General features: G+C 35.1%; 1 protein-coding gene across 1 annotated transcript; it reads right to left on the bottom strand.

The window, feature by feature from the left end:
* Positions 1-11,188: 11,188 nt before the first annotated feature.
* Positions 11,189-13,882, bottom strand: LOC121971601 (probable aldo-keto reductase 2). The gene is made up of 5 exons (XM_042522936.1): positions 13,559-13,882; positions 13,275-13,475; positions 12,448-12,620; positions 12,256-12,358; positions 11,189-11,620 (listed from the first exon to the last, which is right to left on the bottom strand). The coding sequence occupies exons 1-5, from the start codon at positions 13,790-13,792 to the stop codon at positions 11,285-11,287; spliced, it is 1,047 nt and encodes a 348-aa protein (XP_042378870.1). The 5' UTR covers positions 13,793-13,882; the 3' UTR covers positions 11,189-11,284.
* Positions 13,883-14,787: the final 905 nt, after the last annotated feature.

Raw genomic sequence — 14,787 nt, 5'->3', positions numbered from 1 at the left:
CATGTGTATCCTGCAACCTGCACACTCACATACACATATCAAATACAACTGTGAACCTAACTTAAACTCTTTGTCCAAACACCAAAACACATGGTCACACGGACTATCAGAATTACTCCAACACTTTATTCCTATTGGACGACCTCCCTTCCTCGTGCGCCTACGCCCATATTGGGTGCCTAAGTGCAGCGAAACACCCGAATTACTTTTGGATGCTCTATGTGCACATAGTGTGGACCGCACGGGAGCGGCCAACGTATCACTTGATTATATATGAATGTTTATCATAGTTTGTATTGAGAAATATTCTATAAGAAAAAAGTTTAAATTATAGGAAGCCATATATATGTGTATTTGTTTTTTATATAAGAATCAAATAGCATTCTTTTTAATTATATTACCAGGAGAGTGAATTAATTAAGTGGCTTTAAATTAGTGGCTAACTAATTATTTGTATTCCTATAAGAATACTTTTAATACTGATTATGGCTAAAATCTCTTTTTAAGGAAAAAAAAGATTATGCAAGCATATTATTTTATGGATTTAAATTGACTTTTTATAATAAAAAATGTGAATTAATAAATTATTTGAAACAAAAATTATAATCTTTACTTCCTTATTATTTTTAAATGGGTGTTAAATGATTCAAAATTGTATTACGTGTAAATAAAGCATAATATGTTTGAGATTTCTTTATTTGATAATTGCTTGGTAGCTACTCATTTGCTACCATTGATCACCTTTAAATACACACTCATATACATTGTTATACATTTCTTTTTGTATCTAATACATTAAATTTTGTACACATATATATTTTTCAAAATTTTAAACACTTAAATTAATGTATAAATTATGATGAATATATACATTGTTTTTAATTTTTACTGGGGGAATTTTTTTTATATATTTTAATTATCTATTTATATCCTATTAATGATATCTTTAAAATATTCTTTTAATATATATGATAGCGAAAATTCTTGCAAAAATTCATATGTATGTTCATCTTAACTATTTCTTTGTTTTTTTTTCTTATTAATAAACATATCATACCATCATTTTAATAATATTTATCTTATAATCTTAGTTTTTAATATTCCTATCACCAATTCAAGCTTCGAATTATGTCTACTCTCATCAATTGACATGCGTGATTAATGCAAAAAGAATATAGCAAATATTTGAAGCTGTATACTAGGAGCATAACTTTGTATCATTCAAACATCCACCAAGTATAATCTATCTATTCTGTAAAGAAAAAAAATAGTTAACACATATTTAATACAACAAATAACTAAACTATGAATTAAAAAAAAATAATTACCATGATCACCTCTACTTTTAGCGATGCAAAATTTATTCTACTATGATTACTAAAAGAACAGCTTGGACAAAAATAGGGTACGGGTAGAATCTTTATTTGACTCCTCCCACTTTACTCCTCTATAATAGGACAAAAGGGAGATCATCTATCTCATTTTTTGCTTTTTGTGGATTTGTGTGTGTAGAGAGACATGATATGTTACCCGATGTTTTCTATGCGACAATGAGCAACATTCGACGTTGGTAATATGATGTAGTTAAAATTTAATTTTTTAAATTCCCTCTCATTTGCATGTAATAATTTTTCTCTCTTTCTTCTCAAATTAAAATAAAATTATATCTTCTCTTTCCTACTATTACATGTAACAATCAATACTAATGTTACGTTACAACATTGTAATAGCTACTATAGCGGTGTAGTAGCTATTATACTGGCGTAGTAGCTATTATAAAAGTGCAATAGCTGTCACAACAGTACAGTAGTTGTTACAACTATGCAATAACTGCTAAAACAATTAGTAACTACTACGATTTGTAACTGTACAATAACTACTACACGTGGTTGTGACAGTTATTGTGTAGTAGCTGCTACAACGTTGTAGCAATTACACCACCTTTAAAAATAAGTATCATAGTGACTGTTGCATGTAATCATAGAAGAGACAAATAAAATTTTCATTTTAATTTATGAAGAAACAGAGAAAAATTATTTATTTTAATTTAAAAAGAAAAAGAAAAAAGTTGTTGTATGCAGATAAGGGATGAATTAAAAATAAATAAATTTTAACCGTGTGAAATAGTCAACATCAAATTTCACTCACAGTCATGTAGGAGGCGTCATGCAACATATCAATTTTGTGTATATTATTTTGAAGAAAATGATCACTGGCTCTATTAAGATCTTTTAATGTTGATTACATGTTTATCGTTATGGCTTGTTGCTTTAATATTGTTTTGGAAGGTTTTTTTTTTTTTACAAAAACTTTATATAATATGCGTATTATGCTTGGATGTTAACACAAATGACTTATAGGTTTTTAGCCTTCCTCGCATGTTTAGTTTTAAAATATCATACTTTTTAATGAATATAAACACCACACAAGATCATAGAAAATGTCTAAATATTATCATGATGATGAAATTCCAAAAAGGCATCTAGAATGATGTCAATGAAGGATCAAAAAACTATGGGTCTTGGATAAGAGAGTTTACCTAGGTACTAGTGGTAGATAGAAAATTTATGTGAGTAGATTGGTCATTTCAAGAATTAATCAGATCATAAAAGTTAAATATCTAAATTATTAAAAAAATGCCAAGACAGTAAATTAAGAACCTCTCTCTCAGGCTTAAAATTGGGTGGGATGTGACACCAAGTTTTAAAAAAAAATTAAGCTTCTTAATTATTTGTATCTCATATAAGATTTGTTTCAATTCGAGGGCGTTTTGTTGAGAATGTGTGTTGGCAAAAAATGTTGTCACAACTTAGGGGATGTTTGGTTCTTCCGTAGAAATAGGAATCGGAATGAGAATCATTGTATTGTGGAATGGGAATGGGTATGAGCATGGATATCACTCTTAAAAGCAATGTTTGGTTAGTTGCATATTTTCTATCGGAATCATTATATTTTTCTCTTAAAGGAAAATAAGAGAAAAAATTAGATGTGAGAAAGATGAATGTGAGAGAAAAATATGCTGAAATAGAATGATGAGAGAGAAAGTATGATGAAAGAGAAAGTGTGATGAGAAAGAATGAAGAGAGAGAAAGTGTGATGAGAGAAAATGAGAAAAGAGAGTGTGATAGAAGAGAGCATGATGAGAGAAGATGAGAGAGAAAATATAATGTGAGAGAAAGTATGATGGGAGAGGATGAAGAGAGAGAAAATGTAATGAGAAAAAATGAGGAGAGAGTGTGTGATGAGAGAGATTGAGGAGAGAGAAAGTATGATGAGAGAGAAAGTCTGATGAGAAAAAAAAATAGAACAGTGAGTGTGATGGGAGAGATTGAGGAGAGAGAAAGTATGATGAGAAAGAAAGTGTGTTGAGGAAAAAAAAGGAGGGAGTGTGACAAGAAAGATTGATGAGAGCGAAAGTATGATGAGAAAAAAAAAAGAAAAGAGAGTGTGATGGGAGATATTGAGGAAAGAGAAAGTATGATGAGAGAGAAAGTATGATGAGAAAAAAGGAAGAGAGAGCGATGGAAGAGATTGAGGAGAGAGAAAGTGTAATGAGAAAAAAAGATGAAAGAGAGTGCGATAGGAGAGATTAAGGAGGGAGAAAGTGTGTGATAAAATAATGAGAGAGAAAATATGATGAGAGAGAACAAGGAGAGAGAAGTGATATGAAAGAAAAATAAATAAATATATTTTGATATTTGATATTAAGGGAAAAAATTTTAATTTTAGGTCAAGGGTATTTTTGGAATAAGGGAATATTTTGATTGATGAAAATAGAGTAATGACTCATTGAAGGGAAGATACATGAGAATGAGTTATTACCCAATTTCAAGGATTCATTCCCTTATTTGTATTCCTATTCCTATAATCCAAACATTAATAATGGTAATCAATGATTCTTATTTCCATTTCTCACTCCTATTTCCCTAAACCAAACGTCCCCTTAGTAAACGTGTAGATATTTCTATCTCATCCTATCACTAGTTAGTAAGACTGCAATGCATTGCACTCAGCTTCTTGAGCCAGCTACATCTCTTGCTTAGAACTCTTCTATCTCATTAAACACTCGTTGAGATATATAGAAAACATATTTTCAAAACATGTTAATTTTCTTTTACTACAATCTCATCAACAATCCAAGTTATTGAACTTTTAGGATATCTTATATAGCGTATAGATTTTGATAAGTAGAAAACAAATTATTTATTCTTAATAATAGGTCGAAAACAAAATAAAATAACCACGAGGTTCTCAATGTAAACACATTCTGGTTTTATTCTATATATTGTATTTTGTTCCTAAAAATTACAATTATTTACCATCTCAGGCACGGACCAAAGCCCTCAACATCCCCAACGACATGACAATATGCCTCCAGTTCACTGTTGACACACGCGGCCGCATGCACCAGCCGCTGCTGCCCTCCTTCGCAGGAAATGACTTCGTCCTCTCCTCCCTCTGCACTGCAGCCTCGTCCTCCGCATCCAGGCCACAAGTGCGTAGTCACCCGCTCCTATGTCGCCTACTACATATCGCTGCTCTTGGTGAGGCGCCACGGGCATTGCTTCCGCCATTGCCAGAGCTGACCATGGTCTCCAATTGGACGAAGACACCGTACCACTGAGTCGACTTCGGCATCGCGAGGTGGCCTACGTGGCGCCTGGCCATGCCGATGCTGCGGCGATGTACTTTGTGTAGAACCCCGACGAGGCTTGGAGAGGGTGGATGATCATATCTAAAAGTTGAGAGATTACGTGCTGGGTAAGTGATTATGAAGTTGGTTGAGCGAAGACTTCAGATTGAAGAAGGGACCATGAACTAGAGCAAGAAATCTCTTTGTACGCATGTGAAAGAGCAAACAACGTCAACACCAAAAACTAGATAAAGGATCTCTGACGAAGGCTCTCTGATGCTCAAGTTAGTGCAGTGACCGAGATGAAGATAGTGGAAGAACAGTAAAAACATGTGTATTAAAAGCATTAAGCGTGTTCCCCTGAACGTACCTTGCCATCGGAGGGACCTCCTTTATATATCACTTCTATAATCTCCGCAATCATGAGATGACAGCAAATATCGGGTGTCAGAAGGTGTTGAGTAACAGAATATGTATAGTTTGGGAGACGTATAGTCGCTGTCCGAGAAATCTTTCGTTATCTGTGTGCACTCTTTTTGTAACTGATGTCATTAATGAGACGATTAAAGGAATATGTTGTTATAATGTGTTGGCTGATGGAAAGTGTACAGTCATATTCGAGGAAGGTTCTATTGAATATTCATGTAATAACAGAAAAATATGTTGGTGCAAATAGGGCAACAAGAGACGAAGTGAATTGCCTTGAAAAAAAAAAAAAATCTTTCCCGATCTTTTAACTCAGATTAGTAGCACAATTATAATAAGTTAATTGAACAACTAAAAATAAAAGAGGTTGAAGAATTAGTTGATTACAACTTAGGTGGTTGTTAATCTAAGACAAATGAAAACACTATAAAGTCTCCTTTGTTGAAGGGGGAGAAGCCTCTTACACTCGTTGAATGATCAGAAATATGCTAGGAAATGAATACAAGGGTTGTTGAATATTTTCTACCTCTAAGGGTCTTTTCATAGCCTCTGAAAAACTCGATCTATCTGAAGCTGGAAGACACCTCTAATAGGGTCCAAGGCGCCTTCAATCATTGAAATTTTATTGTCGGTGATAAAACTTTATCTTTGGCTAATGGTCACTGAAGGCACTTTCTATAGGCTAGAAAGCACCTTCGACACTGTTCATCGAAGGCATCTTCCAAGCCATGGAAGGCGCCTTTCATGAGGCAGATCATCTCCTTAGTTGATCTCTTCGTGTCGGTGATGCTCTGGCTAACCGGAGTTGAGCTTACCTGAATCCAACTCTGACCTTCTCCTCAAGCACACTTTATTCCTGGCTTCTCGTTTCTCGAACGTCACGCACGTCCTTCTCGTCCACTTGGAGTATTCTTCCACAACACATCGTCTCTCAGATGCACCGAGCCAGTCGGCTCCTTTCCCGTACCATTTTTCTCGCTAGCTGCGTATTCCGCTCGACTTCTTGTATTCCTAATCTCTTGCACACTTAGACACAAGGATCAAATACATATGACCTAATTTAACTTGATTGATCACATCAAAACTATCACGGAATATTTACAATCTTTTTCTTTTTGTTGTGCATCAATTCAAATTAAAGTTAAAGTTAAACAAAATGTAGTAAAATAATTATATAAAGTAAATTAAAATTATAACAAAAAGTTGCAATACAAGAAAAAATTCTAAAATTTTAAAATATTACATCCCCTTAACTTGTACATATTTCTCTTTCTTTGATTATATAAAAAAATTAGGAAAAATAAAATAGATAACTAAAAAATTATGCAATAATTTTTTAGGGGTAAATTACAAGAATTACTAGTCAGTTAATATTTTTTAAAATATTTATAAAATATTTTCTATTTTTACTAATTAATCTTCTGTTTTTATAAAAATAAAGAAAAATTACTTTCTAGTTTTGAAAAATCCTAAAACTTTTTATCAAACTTAATCAAAATAATTTATATTAGTAGAAAAAATTTTATAAAAAAAATAGTTTATCAAATATAATTAATTTATCTGATAACAACTGAATTTTGAAGATAAATTTTAAATAATATATTTCTCAACTTTGAAAATTCTGCTAATTTTTTTAGATATGGAAAATAGATTATCTAATACTAGAAAAATCAAGGCTTCCGAATTTCTATTTTCTTAATATTAAAATTTAATTTTTCAAGAAATAATTCATAATAATTCAGATTATAATCTAAAAATGTCAAAAAAAAGTTTATTATGATAGAAAACATCACGTTTTATCAAAAAAAATAATTTTTTTTAAAAATAAGTTTACAAAATATTTTTAATTTTCAAAATACTATTTTTACTAATAAATTCATAGAAAATAATTTAACAGTAAAAAAAAATTTAAAATTTTTCTATTTGTAGATTAAATTATCAGATAGCATAGTAAAAATTTACAACTTGAAATACGGACAGTGGGTATTTAAATAATTTGTTTAAATAATATGGACGACAAAACTCATTAAATTTTAAAGCATGCATAAGATTAACTTAAATTATTCTAAGCATGATTTGAGAATCCAATATAAATTATTTCCTATCAGATTAGTGGAACATAATTTCTAGAGATTTTTTAATTTGACCCCTATGGTTCCAGAAATTTCAATTGAGTCATCTGTAATTTTTAAATTTAAATTTCATAAATCTTTTGGAGTTGAACATGCATAGTCATTTTTCAAATATTCTATTTGTTCTTTTAATTTATCATTTTTAAATTTGATTTATCAAACAATTTTAGTGGACATACATTAGCTAATTTTCTTTTCAAATCAACAATTCTTTTTAATTTATTATTCTTAAATTTTAGCTTATATAAGGAGTTAGATATTAATGTTATTCTAGAATAAAGTTGATCATGAGGTAGAAGACATTCCTCATTTACTATATCATGTTTGAAGTTGGATGCTCCCCCTTCACTGTTGCTTTCCTCGGATGTAGCTTCTCCTTTATCGATGTTCTCCTCTTGGTGACTCGCTATGAGTGCTAGTCTGGTATACTCCTCTAGTTCGGACTCCGATGACGACTCGTTCCACATTGCCTTCAAATTTTTGTGCTTTGGTTTGCTTAACCCTTTGTTTTTCTCCTTTTTTAGTTTAGGACAATCATCCTTGATGTGCCCTTCTTCTTGACAGTTATAGCATCTTACTTTTCATTTTCATGGAATAAATTTCTTGGCCTGTGACTTGTTAAATTTATTAGATTTAAAATACTTAGAGAATTTTCTTACCATGACAGTTGTTTCGTGTTCGTCAATTAATGAGTCTGAATCTGGTCTACTCTTTTGGACTTATAGTGCTAGGTTCTGATTTGACCCCTTTCTTTGTCCTGCACATTGAGATTTGTATAATTCAAAAGTAAAAAAAAAAGTTCTAGTGTACTTACCTTGAGGTCTTTGGAGATATAGTAGGAGTCTACTATAGATATTCATTCTGGTGTACTTGGGAATGCATTTAGAGCATACCTTTGCGAGTCCCGATTAGTTACTATTTCTCCAAGGTTCGTTAATACGGTGATTAGCTCTTTGATTCTTTCGTGCAGATGAGCAACCGATTCACTTTCTTCCCTCTGGAGGTTACTGATTTGGTTTCGAAGCAAGTCCTGTCTCACGAGCTTTGCTTCGGATAGGGCTGTAAACAAGCCGAGCCGAGCCGAGCTTTGGGGTGTTCAAGCTTGTTTGATAAGATAACTGAGCCGAGCCGAGCCGAGCTTAAAATGAACCAAGCTTTTGAAATGAGTGTTCAAGCTTGGCTTGGTTTATTTTTTATGAGCTTAAGCTTGTTTAAAGCTTGGCTTGAGCTTGGTTCAAGCTTGGCTTGAGCTTGGTTCAAGCTTGGCTTGAGCTTTGTTCAAGCTTGGCTTGAGCTTGGTTCGTTTAGATGTTATCAAGCTATCAATTCAAGCTTGTTTGATTGTTTGAAACTTTTAATTATTTGATTAGTTATTAAGATTGATAATTTAAATTTATTTATTTTATTATTTATTTAGCATATTGAAAAGAGTTTTATTAATAAATATGATTCGTGAACATTGTTCACGAACGTTGTTCACGAACATTGTTCACGAACGCTGTTCACGAACGTTAACGAGCTGAACACATATGTGTTCAAGCTTATTTGTTTAGCTTAACGAGCTGCTCAAGCTTGTTTGTTTAATTAATCTAATGTATATTAAACGAACATAAACGAACTCTTACCAAGCCAAACACCAAGCTTGTTCACGAACGCTTAGTTCATTTACAGCCCTAGCTTCGGATGTTCTTTCGTGTAACTCTAGGAACTTCTCCCAAAAATCTTTTACTGATTCGTAAGCTCCGATTCGACTAACTTCCTGGGTGGAAGTGTGCTCGTCCGTTCGCTACGAAGTCAGCTTGTTCTTTTTTGGTCTATTAATATTCCTCTTTTTCAGCTCCTTCGAACTTAGGTAAGTAGATGCTGGGTTTGACCATCATTTTTGTACTTCAGTCGGCTATTAGTCATTCTAAAGTGGTTGGACTCTGTTACCACTTGTTGGCGCAGGTAGGCCAACAAGAGAGGGGGGAGGGTGAATTGCCCTGAAAATTTTAAAAAAAAAACTTTCTCTATCTTTTAACTCAGATTAGTAGCACAATTATAATAAGTTAATTGAACAACTAAAAAATAAAAGAGGCGAAATAATTTCTTAGTTACAACTCCAAGACAAATGAAAGCACTATAAAGTCTCCTTCGTTGAAGGCGGAGAAGTCTCTTAAACTCGTTGAATGCTCAAAAATATGTTAGAAAATGAATATAAGAGTTGTTGAATATTTCCTAACTCCAGGGATCTTTTTATAGCCCCTGAAAAACCCTATCTGAAGTTGGAAGGGCCCTAAAGAACTCTTCAATAGGGTCCAAGGCGCCTTTAATAGGAGATATTTTATTGTCGAAGATAAAATTTTATCTTCGATTAACGGTTACTGGAAGACGTCTTCTATAGGCTGGAAGACGCCTTCGACTCTATTAATCGAAGACGTCTTCCAAGCCATGGAAGGTGTCTTCCATGAGGCAGATCAGCTCTTTAGCTGATCTCTTCGCGTAGGTAACGTTCCAGCTAACCGGAGTTGAGCTCACCTGAATCCAACTCCAACCTTCTCCTCGAGCAGGCTTTCTTTCGGGTTTCTCATCCCTCGAATGTCGTGCACGTCCTTCTTGTCCATCGGTGTACTTTTCCATAGCATCTCGCCCCTCGAATGCACCGAGCCCGTTGGCTCCCTTCCCGTGCCACCCTTCTCGCTAGCTACATCTTCCGCTCGACTTTTTTTATTGCTAAGCTCCTGCATACTTAGACACAAGGATCAAATATATAGGACATAACTTAACTTGGTTGATCACATCAAAACTATCACGGGATACTTACAGAATATTCTTTGACAGGTTGTTGTGATTCTCTAACAATGTTGTCCCTTAAATATATCCTGGTCGAACATTTAGCCGATCGACTATATATTGTACAAGCAAAGTACTAAGTATGGTAGGACGTTCGACCCTTAAGGTTACTTGGATATATGTCGTGTGATGTTGGAGGTCTGATTATGAAATAATGGGAAGTCAAGTCCCCTAGGTCCGGATGGCTCTTATGACCGACTGGCTATATGCGGGGATATTTATTTCTAGAAAGTGGAGAACCGAACCCCAAGAAGTCCGAACGATACTTTTAGTCGATCCTCCTTGTACTTGGAAACATGTCCCTGAAGTGATAGCCAGAGCTTTAAAAATCTAGTTGGAGTTCTCCTGAGATTTGTTTTGTCTATTTGTTCTCTGGAGCTAAAGATGTTGGTCAACTTTATACTCGGCCGCCCATATGCAGGAGGGCAGGGGAATGAATCAATGAAGGCCCACATGCTTGACCGGCTGTATATTAAATCGTACTTTGAGAGTGAAAGGCTGGATCACTAAGGCCCGGATGAATATATTCTCGAACGTCTTTATGGCATACCGTTCTTTTCTTAAACACCAGTGGATAATGGACGGTCAGATATACATTAAGCGTTGGTATTAGAGTAAAAACGTGGGGTCCCCTAGGCTCAGCTATATCTAAGGTCGGTCGTCTTTGGATTGGGAGCCTTAGCACTAGATGAGGAGCCAAATTCTTTTGAGGGTGATATTTTGACTATCATCTTCCCTTGATTTAAATCGTCATCTCATATTGACTTTGACTGTCACATCATATATATATATATATATATATATATATATATGTTCATAATGTCCGGTATCAAGGGACGTCAGGATTGACCTGCCGAAGAAGACCCTGCGTGCCTTCAAGACCTATTTCCTCCATGGATTCTGATTCTTAGTAGCGATCTCATCAAAACACCTTATATATTATATATATCAAAATTATAAATAAGGATATAATTATTTAGAAGTGTATGAAACTATGATGTGCACGTTAAATAAGGTTCTGACCCTGTAAAATGAGTCATGTCATCAGGACCAGAAGCAGATAAACAAGAATGTTTTCGATATATAAAGACATTTAAAAAATTATGAAAAATTTACCAACAAAAACATCTAAGTCATCAGATATTAACGTGGAAACTCCAGGGAATATGCAAATGATATGTATTCCATCAGCATCCTCGAAAGGTTTCAGTTTCCATACAACAACTTATTATGCCATTTTCCCAACGATATAACAAAAGCTTCATTCAGTTTTCCAGGAAGATAAAGGAGGAGTGTCAGACATTCTCCATGTAGCCATTGCAGTAGGATATCGATCCCCTTTAACATCTACTGAAGCATATGATTCAAGTTCAGCCATCTCTTCAGGTGTGAGTTTTATTGCCAGTGCTCCAACATTTTGATTGAAGTTTTCTATCTTGGTAGTACCGGGTATTGGGCAAACATCTGATCCTTGGTGATGGACCCAAGCCAATGCAAGTTGTGCAGGGGTGCAATTCTTCCTCTTAGCCATTTCATTTACGCGTTCAAAAATTATCGCATTTTGGGCAAGATTCTCAGGCTGCAATCTAGGGAGAAGCTGAAGACACAATTTATCATTCAGCAATATGGTAGGTTAAAAACGAGGTCAAGTGAATAAAACAATTTAATTTATGATATTATTTATATATATCTATATATATATATATATATATATAACCCATCAGAAACCATATAAAAAACCCACATGATGTACCGGACTATTTATGATAAATTATTATTTCTGTTGGTGCATGCCACTTGGCATGATTTGCATCCCATGAACTTCAGTGGTATCCTCAGGTACCCGACCCATATGGGATAAGAACAGGTATCAAGTGTCTTGGATGGATATAAGTAAGACAGTGCAAATTTTGTACGTACTTTACATGTTGTCATTTCTATCAACAATATCAATAGATTACATTACCCTAAGTGGGACTAGTCAAACCTATGATCATGCAAAATGTAGTGTTGTTGTGAATCCATTTCATTGACATATGATTAAAAAATAATCTAGCTTGAACAAGTTTGATTATTAGTTTTAGTGGTTGAAATGAATGGTACTTTATTAATACCTGTTTAATACTTTAGTTTCCCTTTATATCCACTAGATTATTCACGACTAACAACATAGAAGAATCACTTCATTATTTCTTGAAAAACACATGAATCTCTTATCGACCAAATGATCACCTTGCGGAAATCCCCTTCAGAAAGACTTTCAGCTAGCTTTGGTCCAGAAGAAAAGAAGCCCCTTCCTAGCGGACTATATGCAACAATTCCTATTCCAAGTTCTCTGAAAAGTGGAATAAATAATTCAAAATGTATGCAAGAAAAGCAGAGTAAGGTGCTCATCAAATAGATCAGTTAATCCGACAGCTTCACCTGCAAGTAGGGATTATATCCTCTTCAACATCTCTTGACCACAAAGACCATTCAAGCTGAACTGCAGTGATTGGGTGAACAGCATGTGCCCGCCTAATTGTTGAAGCAGAGGCCTCAGACAACCCGATGTACTTTATTTTCCCCTCTTCGACTAGTTTCTTAAGTTCTCCAATCTAGTTAAGAAAAGACAGAATTATGTGCAAATTACTGGGCACAAGTAGCAAGCTTGAGAGCTGATAAAACCATCAAAACAGAAACCCTATAGTAAGAACATTCACAGAATAAAACAAAGTGAGGTAGTGCAAGCAAGATTAATTTGATTAAATGTATAAGGTTCACTTTTTTTACTTGAATAATTTTCAGCATCAGTATAGTTTTTTTTATTCATTGAGCTTATTTCCCTATTTTTTAGAATTAGGACATGGTTTACTTTAGGGACAAATGATAACCTGTCATATTGCATATAGTTGTTAAGCAAATAAAACAAGCAAGAGCCAAGAGTTGGCAGGAATGCTATAATGTCGGATAGGCAAGCACAGGATGAGCGTGCAAATGGAAGAGGAGTGCATTTGTAGAATCTTTTCACCCTTTCGTTCTTGATAGGAACGCAAGTTTGGAGATGGAAACATTAAAGAGTCTTTCCATTTTACATAAAAAGAAAGATAGCAAAATCTTTTCCACTGGAGGTCACCACAATTCTCCCTTTGAATGTATTTTTAAGGAATCAATCAACGAAAAATAAGCACTTGAGTAATTCTGCAGAATTATATCAAACATACATGCGTGAGAGGTCCAACAATGAAATTAAGCACAATTGAACACCTCACCGTGATCTCAATGGGAATCCGAGTGTCAATACGGTGTTGATAATATAGATCGATGCAATCGATCCCCAGCCTCCCCAAGCTACCTTCACAAGCAGCCCTCACGTACGCCGGATCCCCGCGGATCTCCCTCTTCCCGTCGGCCATGCTGATCCCAAATTTCGTGGCAAGCTCCACTTTCTCCCTCAACCCATCTAGCAGCGCCTGCATCAACCAAAAAACATCAAATTAGGCAAAACCGATCGAACAGGAACTCTAATCACGGCGGCGTTGCAGGAGGTAGCTACCTTGCCGATGAGGACCTCGTTCGTGTGAGGGCCGTAGATGTCAGAGGTGTCAAGGAAGGTGACACCGGAGTTGACCGAGTGGTGGATGAGGGCGATCATGTCGGCGTCGGGCTTGGGCGGGCCGTAGAAGGCCGACATGCCCATGCAGCCGAGGCCCTGGCTGGAGACTTCCAGCCCCTGCGACCCCAGCTTCATCCGCCCTATCGCCACCGGTGCGGTCTCCTCGCCGGCCATCTATTTGATCACGGTTTCTACTAACCCTCTCGGCAGTTGACCACTAGGTGCTGCGGTAGCGCCGTAGCGGTTGCAGTAGCTCTTTGACCTAAAATCGGATTTATAACATTTTAGTGGCCATTATCTAAAAGGGTCCTTGTTTTATATTTTTTTCACATAAATAGTCTCTATTTTTTACAAATATATTAGGGCAAAAGTTAAAACAGCGCTTTTATTTTTCAAATCGTGAACGTCCCACTTTTATTATTATTTATTATTGTTATTAGTATTCCGTCTAAATCTATCTTCCATTTAAATCTAGAACCGATGAGACACGTGGTAGCAGTTATAATTTTATAGGTAATTATAACTACAAGTTAAAAATTGATATAGTGGTTATGAAACTATAGCTACTATAACTATAACAATTGTAATTATTATAATATAAAAAAAATCAAAATAAAGAAGATTAAAATTCTTTGGAGCCTCCGATTATCTAAGATTCATGTTGTATAGTTACAAAACTGTAATAGCTCAACTGTAACTGTTAGATCGAGTCGTACGTGAGAGAGGGCTGAATCACATGGTTTTGAAAATCTTGTTCTTTTTGAATTTTAAAAGATAAGTACACAGCAGAAATTAAGTAAAAAAAACCAAAAAAACACGATCATTTTTACTTGATTCGGAGCCTTCGACAACTCCTGCTTCAAAACTCAGGCCCCGCAAACTATCGATGGGTAATCCACTAAAATACTTTTTTCGCCACTTCCGGAAGAGAGAATCGAGTACAAAGAATCTAGGTGAAGTGTAACACGCTACACTTCCCTTTTTCAGTAATTAAGTACAAAAAATTTGTTACCGACACATAGGGATCGATGTGAGAGCACTCTTGTGTCAGTGTCAGTCTATCGGTCGCGATCGGAAGTCCTCGGAGCAATTGTCAGGCGTAGCAGCTTCGCAGCAAAGTCGTAGTAGGAAGTCGGAGCAATCAGAACCTCAAATTGATGCGTAATAGC

This window comes from Zingiber officinale, chromosome 4A, assembly GCF_018446385.1.
Source record: "Zingiber officinale cultivar Zhangliang chromosome 4A, Zo_v1.1, whole genome shotgun sequence".
Lineage (NCBI taxonomy): Eukaryota > Viridiplantae > Streptophyta > Magnoliopsida > Zingiberales > Zingiberaceae > Zingiber > Zingiber officinale.
The sequence above is the reverse complement of the archived record's forward strand: the minus strand, read 5'-3'. Positions and strand labels throughout refer to the sequence as shown.

Bases quoted from the DNA above. Each gene is read 5' to 3' on its own strand.
- LOC121971601 (XM_042522936.1), bottom strand. From the start codon at position 13,792: ATGGCCGGCGAGGAGACCGCACCGGTGGCGATAGGGCGGATGAAGCTG. The intron at 12,359-12,447 runs GTGAAGCTGTCG...TCCACTTTTCAG, and splicing joins GATATAATCCCTACTTGCAG to AGAACTTGGAATAGGAATTG. The intron at 11,621-12,255 runs GTGATCATTTGG...TTGTGTCTTCAG, and splicing joins CTGAAGGGGATTTCCGCAAG to CTTCTCCCTAGATTGCAGCC.